This window comes from Microcebus murinus, chromosome 7 (assembly GCF_040939455.1).
Source record: "Microcebus murinus isolate Inina chromosome 7, M.murinus_Inina_mat1.0, whole genome shotgun sequence".
Lineage (NCBI taxonomy): Eukaryota > Metazoa > Chordata > Mammalia > Primates > Cheirogaleidae > Microcebus > Microcebus murinus.
Window position 1 is genome coordinate 4,350,389 of NC_134110.1, and position 19,112 is coordinate 4,369,500.

Below are 19,112 nucleotides of genomic sequence, written 5' to 3' on the forward strand. Positions count from 1 at the left end.
GTGAGCGTAAAGTCATTCAGAGTGGGCAAAGGAAGAACGGAAGAGGGCCGAGGACGAATTCCGCTGAATACCAATATTTTAAGGGCAGGCCACAGGTGCAAGGGCAAGAGGTATCCCTAACACGGGCCAAGAGTCTCCTGAAACAGAACTTGCGAGGAACCACGTCGAGGAATCTAAAGGCAGGAAGCCTGGAAGAACGCACATCTCCACCTCTAGGGGAGCTGAGCAGTTCTAATCCGGTGACTGACGCCAGGCTGCCACACTGCGCGGAGAGCGGGGTCCTTCATGGCAGTTTGGGTCCGGCTTGCGTCCGACGACAACACCCTGGGCCACCTCACAGGACTGCCTTCCCCGAGCCTTGGTGCGGAGGAGGTTAGTTCGGCGGCTCGGGAAGGGAGGCGGTCACGACTTTGATCTCGAGCCGCCGGCGGAGGCAGCCTTTCTGTCAGAGCCGCGGTCGGGCGGTGGCCCGGGGGGCGGGGCTGCCCGCCGAGCTTCCCGGCGCAGCGGCGCGAGCGCGAGCCTGATTGGACGGCGGCCCCGCCTTCTTCCTGCCGCCTGCTGGGAACAGAACGAGGCCCGGGGCGGGGCCTTGCGGTTCTGGCCCCGCCTCCTTCCGCCGGCCCGGGCGGGGTCTCCAGGGCGGGGTCGGCGGGGCCGGGCCGGTGGCGGGGGCGTGGCCTGGGCCGGGCAGCCCGCGCACTTGGCAGGAGCTGCAGCTGCCGTCGCCCGCGCCTCCGAGGTCTCGCCGCCTGCTCTGCAGAGACCCGGGCTCCGCCGCCATGGCCGCCGCGGACGAGGTTGACGGGCTGGGCGTGGTCCGGCCGCACTATGGCTGTGAGTGCGGGGCTCGCGGCGCGGGGGCTGCGGGGCCGGGCTCGCCGCCGACGGGGCGCGGTTCCCCGGGGTTCGGGAGGCGGGTGGGGTCTGGCGGCTGCCGGCGGCGCGGACCCGGAAGAGCCGGCGCGGCCGGGTGCGGGCGGCGAGGTCCCCGGCCCGCGCCCCTGGGTTCCGGGGCGGCGGAGGGGCCCTCGGAGGCCTCCGCGCCGGAGCCGGGCAGCCCCGCCCGGCGCCTCCCGCCCAGCCCGCCGAGATTGGGGAGCCGGCCCTGGGTGAGGTGGCGGAGCGGTGCAGGGCGTGTCCCGCCGGGGCCCCGCCGGCCGTGCTGCCCCGGGCGCTGCCTGCGAGGCGGACGCGGGGTCCGCCCTGCCCGGCCCCAGCCGGCCGACAGCCGCGGCCCCGGGCGGGTCTCGCCGGCTCTCCCCAGCTCAGTTCCCTCGCCAGGATTTCAAAAGTAAAATTAAAAAAAAAAAAATCCCCTGACTTCCTCATTTTCTGTGGGCGTCCCGGGACACCAGTAAACTGCGGGAGGGACTGACCTTTGGGGTTCTGAGGTTTTCGATTTTATATTCTGGGAATGAAGTTCTTTTTTAAATGGTAATTTCACTCATCAACAGTTATACGCGGGGTATTATTGTGCCACGTCTGTGAAATTAGGGATGAGTAAGACCAGGCCCTGCCTTCACAGAACTTTTTAATCAGAGGCAGGTGCACAAAGTGATGACGATGAGGTGCAGTAATGATACAAGCTCGCGTGAACTAACTGCCTGTACAGAGTACCGTGGGCAAGTGTGAACACAGGCGGTGACATTCGGAAGAGGCTTGAAGGATGCTGTGTAGAGAGGTCTGACAGGGCGGAGCAAGAGCCGGGACTTGAAGAGGGAGGAGCACGAACCAGGTGTGGAAGAGTGCAGGGCGCCGAGCCTGGTGGGGACCGAGTGGTGTGGAGTGCACGGGAGGAGAGGCTGGGAGAAGGGTTTCCAAGAGTGGCTGGGGCCAGCCTGGGCCTTCCCAAGGAGTTAGAAATTTATTCCACACCCTGGGTGCCCTTGAAGGAGGCAGATTGCTTCAAGGTTAAGCTCAAGCCTCGGACACAGACCGTCTGGTTTTGAATCCAGGCCCTGCCACTTAGCTGCGGGGCTGAGCTCACCCAGCTTCAATTTCCTCATCTGTAAAATAGGAGTGCTAATCAGAGGATTGTTCTGGGTTTCAATGAGAGGATACATGTAAAATGCTTAATATAACTACTGCCACTTAATTCTCAATAACTGCTGGCTTTGGTTATTAATAAAAGAGGGAAACAACATGGTCAGATCTGTATTTAGAAGGAGTTCTGGCAGCTAGAGAAGGAAAATTTGGGCCCAAATCTCAAGTCTGTGTTTTCAAGGTTACACCGAAACTTGGCACATGTTTATATTATCATACATTTAAAAAACTTTTTCTTGTGTGTTGTATATTTTTAAAAAGGGGCAAGATGAGTATAGATGAAACCCCATAGTTCTTTTTCTAAGAAGGTCATTGTAGTACGCCTGGTGGTCCACACATCCACTGGTTACCTTGACCTTCTAGGTGACTGGCAGGAATTTGATGCTGTGGCATTCTTTTATCACTCAGGAAGGTTACAGATCCCGTTGTTTACATTCTTTCTCTAATGTTTTAGCTGTCCTGGATAATGAGAGACTTACTGCAGAGGAGATGGATGAAAGGAGACGACAGAATGTGGCTTATGAGTACCTTTGCCATTTGGAAGAAGCAAAGAGGTAAAGATTTGCTGGAGAGGAGATTGGGAGAAGGGGCCTAGTATGATGTGCACAGATAAAGATTTCTTTGTGTGTGTTGCAGGTATAACTGGGATGCTGGTAGTTGAGGGAATTACCATGTTTTCCCGAAAATAAGACAGGGTCTTATATTTATTGTTCCTCAAGAAGACACCGTAGGGCTTATTTTCAGGGGATGTGTTATTTTTTTAAGTATGGTACAACAATCTACATTTATTCAAATGTAGTTAAGTCGTCTTCTTCTGGAACATCATCATAACTTTCCAAACCCTGAATTCCATCCTGAATTTCTTGCGACTCTATTTCATTTAGAACCATTGGCCCCAATCTCTCATGTCGAGCAATAGAGCTCTCATCAAATGAGCAGGGCTGGCTTATTTATCAGAGATCCAGTGAGCACTGGGTCCAATCCGCTCCTCACTTCACTGAGGAGACTTTCCCCTCAAAGCCTCAGCTTGTAGCTCGCACAGGATTGCCGGGACCTGGTTGGTGGGGCTGCCTGCACCTTTCCAGTCACCTCTGGGGTAGCAGCTGTCACCGTGGGGCAGATGAAAAGGGCTGCTCGTCGTCTTTACTGCTCTGCTAGGGACTGCACAGGTTGTGCAGACACCCTGCGTAACCACGCTCATCACTGGGTCTTGTTTTTGGGGTAGGGCTTATATTGTACAAATGCTTAGAAATCTTGCTAGGGGTTATTTTATGGGTAGGTCTTATTTTCAGGGAAACACGGTAGTATAGGTAGGGTGTTTATTCATGGGAGTAAGTAGCCTTGATGGCAGTTTATCATGAAATGCTGTGATGGGCATTTAAGTGTACTGAAAAATTTCCAGATTTGTGCTGTTCAGTCTTAAACTTTTGTTGCATGTTTTGGGCACTACCAACTGAGGGGGAGAAATAGCATTTTTAGGGTTTGAAGTTGTCGGCTTCAATGTTTCACTGATTCTTCACTGGTTTTGATTTATGTATGAATTGAGTCCCTTCTTCCCATGATTTATGGAGTGCTTGCTTGCTTTGGGAGGCTTAAAAGTGTAGTGCTGTGGGTATAGGCCCACCCATTTGGCAATATTCAAAGGCAGCATCCTCTGCATGCTTTGTAGCTGAACATAAAGCTACTTTTTTCCTTTTTCAGATGCCACACGACCATGTGGCCTTAATTTTTAGAGTGTCAGTTTGTTATCAGGAATTCATTTCTTTTGTTCCAGTGCTTATGTTCCTTCATAAGGCCCCAGGGTGGATAGATGTAATCATGGGCCATGTATTTTCTAAGTGAATTTAGGAAAGGGCAAGTAAATGATAATCGTAATCAGAGTTCAGTGAAAATCAACGATGTTTCAAATGGTACTAATAATTAACAAGGGTGTGCATATTTTTTTTTTTAATTCTGAAAACCTTAAAACGCTACAGGAAAGTCCAGAGAACAATACAACAAACATCCTTATATCCCAGAACTAACAGGTGTTATCCTCATATTTCTCTTTCCTCTAAATAAATAAATAAACTAATAACTGACTTAGCTGAATTTGGAGTCTCCTTTGTGCCTCTCCGTGGTCCCATTCTTTTTCCTTCCTGTGGGGCAGCCACTAACCTGCATTTTGTGTGCCCTCTCCCTTTTTGAGCTTAAAGCTCTTCCAGGAAAATGGCTGGGGTTTTAATGATGGTTTAGGTGGGGAGTGTTGACAGTAACTCATCTTTCTAAATGGAAGCAAGTGGTGAATATGTCGTTAGAAAACGGAGCATTTTCTCATATGAAATATATATAAGGGAGGAAAATATTAAGTTCTCTGCCACTTAAATTGTGGACTTCTAGTTTTGAAAGGTCAAAGAATTCGAAAGCCGCAGCTGGTCCGAGATCATCTTGTGCTGTGTGGAGCCTAGGTGATTCTTTTGAGGTGACCTGAGGATGAGAGGGAAGAGCTTCCACACACCTTCCTTCCCCCATCCAAGCAGTTCTGCCTTCCTTTTAATATTGGATTTCCACAGTAAAATTCCCTTTTACGGACGGCGTCCTGGCCAGCAGCCCCTCTGCCCACTGTTAATCTAGTTTAACCATCTCATTCAATGAGGAAACTGAGGCCCGAGTTTTCTTGATCTACTATAGTATTCTTTTTTTTTTTTTTTTTTTTTACTAGAAAGATTGGGTGAGAACTATAGTATTCTTTATCGAACAATAGTTTCCATCATTTTTTACAGTGGTTCTTAACCAGTTTCATGCATTAGAATCATTTGGGGGAAGTTTAAGAACATGTAGCTATCTGGCCCTTACCACAGAGATTCTGGTTCAGTAGGTCTCAGCTGGAGGATCCAGACACCTGTATCCAGTAGTCCCTCTGTATCTGCAGGAGACTGGTTCCAGGAAGCTCAAGTCCCTTTCCATGTAAAATGGCATAGTACTTGCATATAACCTGCACATGTGGTATACTTTAAATCTTCTCTGTATTACTTACAATGCATGGTACAATGTGAATGCTATGAAAATAGTGGTTATATGGTATTGTTGTTTATTTATATTGTTTTTATTTTATTATTTTTATGCCCCCCCTCAATATTTTTGATTTCCAGCTGGTTGACTCCCAGGATGCAGAGCCCATGGATCTGGTGGGCCCGACTGTATTTTAAACGCCCCTAGTGATTCTCATGGTTCCCCCTGCCAGTTGAGAAACAGGATTTACAACATTTTTGGAATTCTGCCTCCTGCTGGGCTATGACAGCCTGAAGATAATGAAGCTCTCCATCCCATTTCCTTCCTCAAGTGCTGTGCTAGCCAGGAGTCTCACTTGCATCTGCTCTGGAGCATCTTCTTTTCTGTCAGGTGTTTGTTCTAGTAGAAAGGTAGCCCATTTTCTTCAAAACCCACTCAGGGGTCATTATCCTCCAGGGTGTTTTCTATTTATTTTATTTTTTCTGAGCTAGGGTCTTACTCTGTTGCTGGGCTGGAGTGCAGTGGCACCATCACAGCTCACTGCCAGCTCAGACTCCTGGGAAGCGATCAGCCTCAGCCTCTTGAGTTGCTGGGGCTGTGGGCGGGGGCCACCAGGTTCAGCTAATTTTTCTGTTTTTTGTTTTTTTTTTGTAGAGATGGGGTCTCAAACTCCTGCCCTCAAACAATCCTGCCTCAGCCTCCCAAAGTGCTAGGATTCCAGATGTGAACCACCACCACTGGCCTTGGGATGTTTTTTAGTTGGGTGCTTTTGCATACTTAGGAAGTGACTAAGGAAGCGGAGAAATTTGTGATAATTTTTATTTTTTATGCTTTGGGTCATAAGGGAGAGCATAATAGTGGCTTATTATGCTGGCACAGTGTGCCTGTTGGCCTGGCATCATGGAAATGTGCCTGGTTTATTTTATGGAGGCAATCTTATAAAATTGGGATGCAGTGTTTTGTTTTTCATTTAAATCTTTGATTAGAAAATCAACTTTGGAAGCAGCTATTTGGATTTTATAACTAGAGAGGACTAAGAAAAGAAGTCTGGGAATGTTATGGTGAGAAAAGAGGACTAAGATCCCTGTCAGCCACCTAATGTTGCTGCTGCCACCTCTAAAAAATGTTCTGGGCACAGCACAAAGCGCATGCTCTTCATTATTAGCTAGGGCTTCTGCTCCCAGTCCTTTCTCCTGCCCTGGTAAACTGGCCTGTGTCTTGTGTGCTCTTAGGGTTCCTCTTTCCCCCTTAGCACTAGGCCCAATTTGCGTTTCTGGTTGGGCCCCATCCTGTTTTCTTCATAACCTCCCAAGTTGGAGGAGCCCCAAGGTCTGGGATTTACAGTGTCTCCAAGGCCAGGAATAAAGATCAGCGAGAACCACGGGAGAAAAGGTTCCCCTCTTCAGTTCTATTTATAATACCTCTACTCCTCCCACCAAAAGCTCCACCTTTTATTACAGTGGTCCCATTGTATATCTTGGGCATTCCGTTTTCTCCTGTACCTGTAACAGCTCTTTCTCCAGAAAAGAGAGGAGGGTGTGTAGGGAGAGTGAATATGAATGTGTGGAGACAGGGAGTGTAAGTAAGAGTGTGTGTGTGTTGTGAATGTGGGTTTGTGTTTCTTCAAAAGTTTAAGTGGGAAAATTTAGGGGTGATTCATAAAAGTGTGTATGGGGAGTGATTTGGAAATAGAAAATATAGAGATTTCTGCTTGTCTTTCTTTGGAGAGTAGCTTCAATATTGAAATTAAGCTATTGTACTAATGAATTATCACCTAAGGATTCAAGGCTTTTTGCTAAGGGCTGTACAGTAGATTGAGGACTTTATAAAGGGAGACATCTTAAATTACTATTTATGCTTAAATGTAAGTTTATTTTTATCCTTTTGCTGGTTCAGATTGGGCTTTGCATTTGTTTTGGTTAAGAAGTAGTTGCATAGGAGAGATGAATACATTTTCATTCAATTGAAGGAGGTAAATTTAATATTTAAGTATGTGAGGTAAGATGAGTGTTCAGGTCTTGGACAGGAGGAAGTAATAGATCAGAAGAAGGTTCAGATGAAAAGAACGAAGAAGAGAACATACCAGGCAGGGCAGAATAGGGAAGTGTTGTGAGGAGAAAGTATGAACAGTACTGGAAATGGAAGAAAATTCAGTTAGGTTAAAGGTCACATGCTGGGTGTGGTGGCTCATACCTGTAATCATAGCACTTTGGGAGGCCCAAGTGGGAGGATCGCTTAAGCCCAAGAGTTTGAGGCCAGCCTGAGCAAGAGCAAGATGCCGTCTCTACAAAAAAAAGAAAAGAAAAATTAGCTGGGACTGGTAGCATGCACCTGTAGTCCTAGTTACTGGGAGGCTGAGGCAGGAGGATCTAGGAGTTTAATGTTGCAGTAAGCTATGATGACGTCACTGCATTCCTACCCTGTCTCAAAAAAAAAAAAAAAAGTCAGAGGAAGAAGGTTAATTACAGCACTCTCTGAGTTTGTTGATACTATTCCCGCTTTCAGAGACTTCCTGGTAGGCATTTTCAAGTCTGTCTTGGGCCACCTTTTTTCCTGACGAGTGCCCATCCCACAGTTCAAGGGTAGAGCACACAACCCTTGTAGAAGACAAAATAAGGGCTGTGGCCGTTTGGAAATTGTCAGAAACTCCACAGTGTTCAGTAGAGTTTAGCACTAAATAGAAGCACTTTACCCTTCTGTAATTTAGGGGAATTGAAAAAGTGTCTTGGAAAGAAATTGGCTCTTGAGAACAAAGTCTTTTGTGCATATGTCTTTATTGTTGACATAGAATATTTTCTGGGATGGGCTCTTCAGATAACTCCCTCTAAATGGTACCAGAATTCCAAGAACATCTAGATATATCCAGGCTGGCACATTGTGATCATGAAAACATAAGAGGCAAGAAAACAAAATGGATAGGTGGGGTGACTAGGAAAATAAATAGCATGCTCACCAGCTTCTAGACTTCTCAGAGAGAGGAGTATCACTTAAAGGTTGAGGGAGATCAGTTTTAGGAGGTTGACCCAAACCCTCCTTTTACAGATGAGAAAACTGGTTTAATCATCTCATGTGACCCAGTGTGATTAGGGCCTATAGTGTGAAGCTGCTTAATGGCACATTGGGACTAGGAGCTGGATGTATTTGTGTATTCGTAATTACCGAGGGATGTATAGGATAGGATTTATTCTTAATTCTTAAAATGGTGACATAGAAATCTCCATTCTCTCTTCTGAAACTTAATTTAGTGCAACTGGCTTGGACAGATTCCACCATGAGAAGTGGGTTACATTTAAAAGTGTATTTGTTAAAGTGATTGAAACTAAGTGCTTTTTCACATAGTAACAATGTTACAAATGGGAGTATTAGTTCCCAGTGTGGCCACCAAGAGCTTTTTACCTTACTGTGCAGCTGAGAGACTTAGCAAAATTTACCATTAGGAAATATGGAGAGTAGTCTGGTATGTATTAGGCAGTCAGCTAGTTAGTACTCGTCATTATTACTGAGAAAAGTCGTATGGCTCTATGCTGTCATAATACTTATAATGAAGTAAAACCGAAATTCAAAAAGTCTCAATAGAATATCTTTGAAAATCTTGAATGTTGAGATATCTTGTCAAAGTGAAAAGAATGAAACTTTCAGTTTTGGCAGGTGCGAGTTCTGGTTTTGCAAGTTGTTTGGCTTCAGGAAGTGAGCCTAAACTTGAGCTTTGCAGAGTGGGAATGCTGTGCATGGGCACAGTGAAATACTGCAGGCACTCAATAAATGCATTCTTTATCCCGCTCCTTGGGCAAAAGCAGATTTAATATGAAGATGATGAGGCATTAATACACTTTTTGGGGAAATTTTCTGGGTACTTTCTAGGTCCTAAAGATTGGTAGCCCTGGTTATTTTACTTCAGACTCATGCTTTGCCTGAAAGGAAACACCGGAGACGGAGGATGCCCCTAGAGAGTAGGATGGGGGCAGAGGGTGTGGGAAGACTTTTCCTTTTTATTTAATGCTGTACTATATATTTAAAATGTTTTTTACAATGGTAATGAATTTTATAATAAAAAGGGAAGGGATTAGGTAAAAGAGAAGACTGCAAGTACTTAATTTTCAGATAGTTGTATTCACAAATGAAGATTTAAATTGCTATACAGGTGCTCCTAGATTTATGATGGGGTCACATCCTGATAAACCCATCATAAGTTGAAAAATACCCTTGTCGAAAATGTGCTTAATACAGCTAACCTACCCAACATTGTAGCTTACCCTAGCCTGCCTCAAATGTTCTCAGACCACTGACATTAGCTTACAATCGGGCAAAATCATCTAACACAAAGCCCATTTTATAACAAAGTGTTGACTATTTCACATAATTTATTGAATACTGAAAGTGAAAAACAGAATGATTGGGGACTCAAAGTATGGTTTCTGCTGAATGCTGGTGCCTTCTTGCCATCATAAGACAGCACGGATGTCTCTGACTTAGTTACTATTTTTAGTTGCTGTCTAACGTTCATAATTTATTTAGGTCTATTACAGTTTTAAATTATATTGCTTTAATTGCTGGAGAGGTTACACATTTTCCTTCATATTTGTTTACCAGTTTTATTGTCTCACACAAATTTTCTGTTGACGTCATTTGTCTACCTTCTAGGGTCATAACTTTCACGAACTCTGTTATATTAATATATGGATGTTGGCTTTCTGTCCTATTGTCACATTTTTCCTGGACTTTCCATTTTATTTGCTTTTTCATTGTAGTTTTAAATTTTATGGAGTTTAAATGTTAATCTTTCTGTTTGTAATTTCGTCTATCAATTCACAACCTAGATAGTTTAATTTCTCCAAAATCTTGCTAAAATTTACAATTTTATAGACCATTAGGTTTTCTATGATTTAATTTTTTAAGAGTCTGTTTTTTTTTTTTTTTTTTTTTGGAGACAGAGTCTTGCTTTGTTGCCCAGGCTAGAGTGAGTGACATGGCGTCAGCCTAGCTCACAGCAACCTCTAACTCCTGGGCTCAAGCGATCCTCCTGCCTCAGCCTCCGAGTAGCTGGGACTACAGGCATGCACCACCATGCCCGACTAATTTTTTTTTTTAATGTATAGTTGGCCAATGAATTTCTTTCTATTTATGTTAGATATGCAGTCTCGCTCTTGCTCAGGTTGGTTTCGAACTCCTGAGCTCAAACGATCCGCCCGCCTCAGCCTCCCAGAGAGCTAGGATTACAGGCGTGAGCCACCATGCCCAGCTTTTTAAGAGTCTTTACATCTTATGTTGTCTCCGAATTATTCTAATATCACTTTAAAACCATCTCTCTCTCTCTTTTTTTTTTTTTTTTTTTTTTTTTTTTACTATTAGCAATTGATGTCTGCTTTGTCAAATATTAAATTATATGTAGTTCTGGATTTTTCATTCTGTGTATGACTTCATTTGCTTGTCCTTCTTATTGAAAATCAACATCTGAAGCTAGCTTAATTTTAGCTTAATGACAAGTAACTTGATTTCCCCCCCCCTACTTGTTATTTGAAACTTGTAGGATTCTGAAATATAAACATTTGTCTATGTTACATGTTAGGGTTGATGATAGTGGCTTATCAGTTTTGCCTATAATGTGGAGTCTCTTCTTGATTTATAGTATCTTTTTTTAAATGTAATTTGTGTATCTATTTTGTTCTATTTTAGCCCTAGGAAATTGTTATACCTTTGGTAATTGATTCTTATTCATTAGTTCACTCTTAGGTGTGCATAGTCTGTTCTTCATATGTTTATTTTAAAGCAGCATTCTAGATATGTGTTTCACATACATCTTTTGTTTCGCTGACTTGATTTTCTAGTCTTGATTTTTTCCTCTTGGTTCTGTTAATGGTAGTTGCTTTGTTCTATAGTACTTTTCATTTTTGACTAAGTCCTCTTGCCTCTCCACTCTTGTTAATAGATTAAAGGGTCTCTGTTTAGTTCGTGAAGAATAGTGTGGCACATGTAAAATACTTTCAAGGTGAAAAAGAGAAGTAAGAGCCAAGAGAGTTTGGTTACATACTTTCCCGATTCCCCTTATAATCAGTAGGTGTTGAATTATGTGTGACCAGGGGAAACCAGTGCTAAATTGTCCAGTTGAATCGTCCACCAGTCAAGGTTGGGAAAAAAAGTCTGACTGGGTTAAGTGGCCCATTAGTTTGCACTAATTTGGCATATATTTCTTCTGGTCTTACAGGTTAGAGCAGTAATTGTATTTATATGTTTTAATGCCTGTAATGACAAGATAGTAAAAATATGTTTGAGGATCCAATTTGGCAGGTTGTAGGAATTTCATTCTCTGGCTTTGCATAGTGACCTGTCTTTGATTTCTGTGTTATTGCTTCTGCTTCATAGTGTAGCTTCAAATATTTGGGAATACTTGTTGGTAGTGGGATCTGTTTTGAACATTTTTAGGCCATGTAGTATTTGGTGGACTCTTAGTTGTTTCCAGTTGGGGTTGCTAAATAAACCCCTTGACGAGAAGTATTTGTGTAAGAAAGTGCTAGTAGGCAAAGCGAGACCATCCGGAAGTGATTCATATTACCAGGGCTGTTTGTTTAATTCACAGCTTGGTTGCCTAGAGACCATATCTTGAGCTGGCTTGTGAAGTGCCAGTTGAACTCTGAGGTCTGAGGCCTTCCTTACCTGGTCAAATCAGGAAGGTGCTGCTTGGCTTTTTTTCCGCTCCCCCTTACTGAAACCTTCCAAGTAAAATGATTGATCCCCGTGGTGTGACAGTATGTGAATCAAATTTTAAGCATATGAGTGGAAGACCTGGTTAATTATTTCAAAGAGCAAGAGTTCACTTGTGTAAGTTCAAGTTTTGTGTTTTTAGAAAAAATTTATAATTGTTTTAGGAAGAATTAGTTACCTAAATAAGGCATTTTATTATGGAAACCTCCATACTTCACCTTTAAGACAGCTAAAAGGAAGCCAAAAAACAATCTCCCAAAACAAAAACCTGCAGTTTGGAGGCCATCAAGATCTAAAATACTTCTTATCTGTCCCAAGTCAGTGTCCTCCTGTTGCTTCTCCCCCCTTCCTCATTGTCACCATCATTACCATTTATCAAGCACTTACTATGTGCTAGGTACTGTGCTAAGCACTTTATATACTTTATCTAATTAACTATTCTTGAAGCCCCATGAAGTACTTATTATCTACATTGAACAGATAAGAAAACAAAGCTCAGAGAGGTTAACTCACTCATGGAGTAAGTGGTTGATCCAGATTTCAGGTTTGGCAAGGACTACAAAGCCCTTGCTCTTAACTGCCGTGTTAGTCTGCTGCTGCAGTACTACTTCTGCTCTAAAAATAATGACAACAATAGTAACTGCCATTAATTAAGTAGAATGATGATAAAATTTACATATAACATTACTGTGAGATAGGCATTTTTTTTTTTTAAAGAGGGAAAAAAATGAGTTAATGTCATTTGTCCCAAGGTCATATAACTATCTGTGGAATTCAAGCCCAGGTTTGTGTGACACCAGTGTTAGTGTCTTACCTTTTAAGACACTGAAGGGGTAACATTTAAGTCCACCATCAAGTTACCTGGTGCCCAGAGGCAGAGACGTCAAGTAATTTGCCTAGCTGTCATGTGGCTGGGGAATTAGAGCTGTTTCTTGCCTCTTATTGTAGAGTCTCTTCCACCCGCAACTCTGACGTTATGAGGGCAAGCCTCTGCTTTGTCCTGTGTATTTTTTTTTTTTTTTTTTTTTGAGACAGAGTCTCGCTTTGTTGCCCAGGCTAGAGTGAGTGCCGTGGCGTCAGCCTAGCTCACAGCAACCTCAAACTCCTGGGCTCGAGTGATCCTTCTGCCTCAGCCTCCCGGGTAGCTGGGACTACAGGCATGCGCCACTATGCCCGGCTAATTATATATATATATCAGTTGGCCAATTAATTTCTTTCTATTTATAGTAGAGACGGGGTCTCGCTCTTGCTCAGGCTGGTTTTGAACTCCTGACCTTGAGCAATCCGCCCGCCTCGGCCTCCCAAGAGCTAGGATTACAGGCGTGAGCCACAGCGCCCGGCCTGTCCTGTGTATTTTTGTGTCTAAGTAGATTGTTGGACTTTGCCTGATCGCTTTTCTCCTTCATAATCTGATATCCCTTTTGGATTCAGCTTAGAAAGGTGTTTCTTCCTACCGATTTCTTTTTTTGTTAAATAGTTGACCTCATACAGACAGGAGTGGCAAACTGGATTGGAAATTGCCTTGGATCATTTGGCAAGAACTGTATTTTTAGGGGTTGTGGGCGGAGGAAAGGCCTGTCTAAAGGCCTCTTTCTCCTTTACTTGGAATACCTTCCTGTTGACTCATTGGAAATCATAACAAAAAGCAGAAGGAACATTGGAGAGGCAGCTGCCAGCCCAGGCCCAGCTTCTGTTGGGATAGATGTTTGGGACTCAGAAAATACTGGGCTCTAAGAAGAGCTGTGAGATTTTTGTAGTAGAAGGAAATACTGTTATTTTGGTAGGTATCCACAAGGTTAGAAAGTATCAGATTGTTGCTTGGGATCATTGATTAGCAACATAAAAAACAAAAGTATTTTCTTGAATAGGATTAATTGGTGATCCTAAACACTGAAGTAGAAAGAACTGAGAAATAAAAGAAGGAATGGGGAAAAATAAAGAAAGGGAAAGTTAAGAAGAGGAAAAAAACCTATGAACATTAAAGATAGGAAAATGACAAAATAAAATTTAAATAGAAAAAGTCTCACAGATACGCAATTGTCGTTAATCAACAGGTCATTTTATTATAAACAACATATCTCAGATGACCTTTAAAACAGCTAAAAGGAAACAAAAATTACTTACTTCCATTTACTTCCATGACCATTATAAGAAAATGTTTTTCTTCCCTGAAGACCTATTGCTATGTCATTAGTTGGGGCAACACTTGTTTATCACTGATAGTTCAAAAAGGTAGTGCTTGACAATGGCTTCACTTTGGGGATTTTCCTTTAAAAAGTTGAGAATCCTCACAAAGATGTCTTTTAGACAGATTTGGTTATTTATTTATTTATTTAGAAACAGAGTCTCACTCTGTTGCCTGGGCTAGAGTGCCGTGGCATCAGCCTAGCTCACAGCAACCTCAAACTCCTGGGCCCAAGCAATACTACTGTCTCAGCCTCCCAAGTAGCTGGGACTACAGGCATGCACCATCATTCCTGGCTAATTTTGTCTATATATTTTTAGTTGGCCAACTACTTTCTTTCTATTTTTAGTAGAGACGGGGGTCTCGCTCTTGCTCAGGCTGGTTTTGAACTCCTGGCCTTGAGCTGTCCACTGGCCTCAGCCTCCCAGAGTGCTAGGATTACAGGTGTGAGCCACCGCGCCTAGCCCAGATTTGGTCTTAATCAAAAATTTTTTTATTTATTTTATTTTATTTATTTTTATTTATTTATTTTTTTGAGACAGAGTCTTGCTTTGTTTCCCAGGCTAGAGTGAGTGCCGTGGCGTCAGCCTAGCTCACAGCAACCTCAAACTCCTGGGCTCAAGCAATCCTCCTGCCTCAGCCTCCCAAGTAGCTGGGACTACAGGCATTCGCCACCATGCCCGGCTAATTTTTTGTATATATTAGTTGGCCAATTAATTTCTTTCTATTTATAGTAGAGACGGGGTCTCGCTCTTGCTCAGGCTGGTTTCGAACTCCTGACCTCAAGCAATCCGCCCGCCTCGGCCTCCCAGAGAGCTAGGATTACAGGCGTGAGCCACCGCGCCCGGCCTAAAAATTTTTTTATTTAAAACTTTTTTTTCTTAATTAAAAAATAGATAATACATGGGCATGATACATAATTCAGAAGCTAGGCAAGTATATACACTGGAAAAAAGTCTCCTTAGTCCTGTTTCTCCAGCCACCAGGTTATCTTTCTCACATGAAACTACTATTATGATTGTGTATGCTTCCAGAGATATTCTGTGTGCATAAATACAAATCACATTTTTTGAGACAAGATCTTACTCTGTTGCCCAGGCTATAGTGTAGTGGTGCCATAATAGCTCACTGTAGCCTCAAACTCCTGGGCTCAAGCAATTTTCCTGCTTCAGCCTACAGAGTAGCTGGGACTACAGGCAAGCACCACCACACCTGGCTAATTTTTCTATCTTTTTATAGAGATGGGGTCTGTCTCTTGCTCAGGCTGGTTCAAATTTCTGACCTCAAGTGGAGCAATCCTCCCACCTCATCCTTCCAAAGTGTCAGGATTACAGGCATGAGCCACCATGCCCAGCCACTACAAATCACTTTTATTTCTTTGTTTAGAAATGGTAGCACACTATATATTTTGCTTTGCATCTTAAGATTCATTCTATGTGAATACAATAGAGTGCCTCATTGTTTTTCTTCATAGTTGCTTATTTTTCAATTATGGATTTAACCTGTCAATGGACATTTTCTCCCCAGCTTTTGCTATTATGTAGTGCTGTGATTAGCAACATTGTAGGTAGGTATGTCATTGTGCATATGTGACTATTTTCGCAGGATAAATTTCTAAAAGAGCAATTTCTGGGTCAGAGGGAATATGTATATTTAGTTTTTATAAATATTGCCAACTTGTTCTCTTTGGATGTTGTGCCAGTTTACATGTCTGTCTTTCAATAACATACCTATGAGAGGGCTGTTTTCCCCATAATTTTACCGACCCAGAAGATTATAAGTTATTTTTATATTTGCCAGTTTCATAGTGAATATGGTATTTCATTGTAGTTTCTTTTTCAGATTAATTAGGAGTGAAGCTGAGTATCTTTACATGTGCTTAAAAGCCATTTGTATGTCCTTTTCTGTGAACTGTTTAGGCAGAATCCTTTGCTGATTTTTCTATTGGATTATTAGTCTTTTTATTACTGATTTGGAAGAGCTCTTTATATATACGTATGGTACATTTATTCCAGTTTGTCATTTCAATTTGGACTTTGTATAACATTTGAATGTCTTCATCTTTTATTTTTAGGTTTTGAGATTTTTGTGTCATTTTTAGAGAATCCTTATCTATATTGTACTGAGATTATATAAAAAAAATTTCCCACATGCTTTCTTCTAGTATTTTTAAGATGTGAAGCATTTTAACATTTAACTCTTTAATAAATTTCATTTGGAATTTATTTTAGTGTGAGGTGTAAGGTAGAGAATCTGCTTTTTTTTTTTTCTTCCAGAATTTTGGATCATATCTTGAGCATTAGCAATGGCTCTCATGAAAAGTGGTCTGAAATGTGCCATATGCTCTAGTATATGAACCAGGATCTTAATATTTTTCGGAACAAGTTATTTTCAACTGTTGAGATTTTTTGAAACATATGGCTTACATATCCTCTTAGGGAAATTGGCTAGAATTTTCCAGAGTGCTTTCAAGTAAGTTGTATTGTTAAGTTAAACAGATTAATAGTGTGTAATGAAGTAGGCATTGAGAAAACAGGTTTTGGATTAACAGCTTTGACTAAAAGACTGGGAAGAGGTGAATAGACTTGCCAAACTGACATAGTTTATTCTTTGTCTTAAAGAAGAGTACAAGTTAAGAGTTTGAAAAACAATGTGGCTGACTTCATATATCAGTATATTTTGAGGTATATTCTATTTAATATTAATGAGTACTACAACCTTGAAGAATGAGTTTAGTGGTGAAACAAATTTTAGAAATACTGGGTTAAATAAACCAAGTTAAACAAATTATTTAACTGGCAGGTTACTTAAAATCTTTATTGTGGAGCTATGAATTCTGAATCTCCAAGGCAGAGGATAGTGTATGCAACCTTCCACAAACTTAACTTACTGTCACTCTACTCATGAATCATTTTCATAGGAATAATGTTTCAGGTTATCCTGGTTTGGGAAACACTTCTGTATTAGAGTTATGGATTTGAGATACTATTTCAAATAAGAATTAGGGACATGTTCATGGTCAGTTCTCACTGTTTTATGTTTTATTATATTATTGTTTCCTTCCATTCTTCATTGAGTTTTTTTGTTCTTGGCTCATAGAGCTTAAAATAAAGCCACAATTGTACTAATTGGGTATGTATAATTGGTGAACTGTCGTCATCGATCTTGAAGGCATTGTGAAAGACACGAGTATGGTTTTTAAAATGGGGAGTGCAAATATACTAATTATTAAAAAGAAGAAGAAGGTTATCACAGACTCTGGTCTAGTGAACTAGTTTCTTGCAAAACATTAGGCAAAATTCCAGGGCACATTGTCCAGTAGATAGTTTATGAGCACTTAGCAAGAAAATCGATGTTTAGGAGCCAACATGGACTTCTTAAGAAAAGCCCTGTCACATTAACATCATTTCCTTTTAGACAGGGTTACCAGATTGGCGAATCAGAAGAACACAGTAATGTGTAGATTTCAGCAAGGCATTTGAAAGTATGTCTTGTGATACTCTTGCAGATGGGTTGGATAAATGTGAACTAGACTGTAATATAATTAAGATGATTTGTAACTGGTTGAATAAATCAGATTCAAAAAGAGCTGCTAGATAGGGAGTGACTACTTCATGGGTGTGGGGTTTGTTTTTGGGTTGTGAAAGCGTTCTAGAATTAATGATGATGGTTGCACAACATTGTGAATATACTAAAAGCCACTGAATTGCATGCTTTTAAATGGTTTAAAAATGGCGAATTCATGTTATGAATTTTATCGCAATAAGAAAAGAGCTGCTAGTTTATTCTTTGTTTATAGCTTTTAATGCAAAGAAAGCTCTTTAGGCCATGTTATATGTAAACAATTTTATTGGGACTATATATGAGCTCACCAATAATGTGTAGATTAAATTTGTTGCTCGAGGGTTGGTTAGTACACAGCATGACAGATTCTGCTTTGAAAATACTCTTAATCTAATGATGAAATTTAATAGAGATAATGTGATGTTCTACATTGGGGTTCCAGAAGTGTCTAAGTACAAGATAGAGAAGTAGCACTAATGGAAACAGCATTAGTGGGAAAAGAAAAAGAAATGAAAGAAACCTGACTCATTAATAGATATGTGGTATGTGCGAATAGATATGTGGTATGTGCAACTAAGGAAGAGATGGTTCTATTGTCCTACATACTAATCAGAGGCTGCCTGAAATTGGTATTCAATTCTGGAGACCATACATTTAAGAGGGACCTTGATAGTCTAGAGCAAGGATGTTAGATTTGTGGTGGGTTCTTTTATACCAACAGCAAGCACTGCTGATAGAGCAGAATCCTTTTCAACACAGAACCAGAGGAGCCACTCCCAATCAGTGGGTGTTAATCCACTAGTTGAGATTTGGTTATTGCACCAGGACTAGAGCATGTTGGATGACCCAGGATGATAAAAGATCTATAAATTACGACATATGAAGAATAATTGAAAGGACTGAGGCCATTTAATGTGGAAACAAGAGTTAGAGGGAATATAAAACCAGAATCTCAGAAGTTTAGCCTCTCATCCAGTATAGGAATTCAGTCACTATTCTATTATTCTATTAACATTTTGCCTACATTACTAAAAAATGCCTGAGAAATGGAAGAGGGTTTCAATTTATCATGTGTGGTACCAGGGTAGCAGAACTAGGTAGTGGAAGTCTGCTTACTGCTAGGAAGAACTTTATAACAATAAGAAATTTCCACAAAGTGTCTGAGCTGCTTTGGGAAAACTCATGTTGCAGAAGATTTTCAAGCATAGGCTGTGTAACAGTTTCATGGAAGATTGTTATTATGTTCTAACTTAAGTATTTTATCAAGTTATTTTAGAAACAATTTTATTTTCATTTCCTATGTTATTAAAAGCTATTTTTATTTTGAATGGCTTGATAATATTACATTGCTCATTTTTCCTGACATGGTGAGGAAGTTGGGAAAAATACCTCCAATAAAGTAAATCATTACTTTAAAGCAAATAAAAAACATTTGTGAGCTCCTCCATTGTTCAGGACACTCTGGCAGAACTGGAGAGGATGCTAAGGTATAACCAGTCCTGCCCTTCGGAGGTTTACAGATTAATTGGACAGACGGGGCATAAACATTTGAAAAGTTACCCAACGTCAGAGAATGAGAGGTCTAAATGTCACAAGGCAATACATAATTGCCAAGGAAATGATGCAT

At 41.5% G+C, this 19,112-nt stretch overlaps 1 protein-coding gene across 2 annotated transcripts in view; it reads left to right on the forward strand.

Moving 5' to 3' along the window:
* Positions 1-662: 662 nt before the first annotated feature.
* The window catches only part of IQGAP1 (IQ motif containing GTPase activating protein 1), a 101,155-nt gene continuing 82,705 nt past the window's right edge, over positions 663-19,112 (forward strand). The window contains exons 1-2 of one of the 2 annotated variants that reach the window (XM_012763271.3): positions 663-837; positions 2,501-2,600. In XM_012763271.3, coding sequence (XP_012618725.3) covers positions 783-837; positions 2,501-2,600 — 155 coding nt within the window. In that variant the 5' untranslated portion in view covers positions 663-782. Of the gene's footprint in view, positions 838-1,443; positions 1,739-2,500; positions 2,601-19,112 lie in introns of those variants that run through there. The other variant, XM_020289108.2, reaches the window with a different exon arrangement.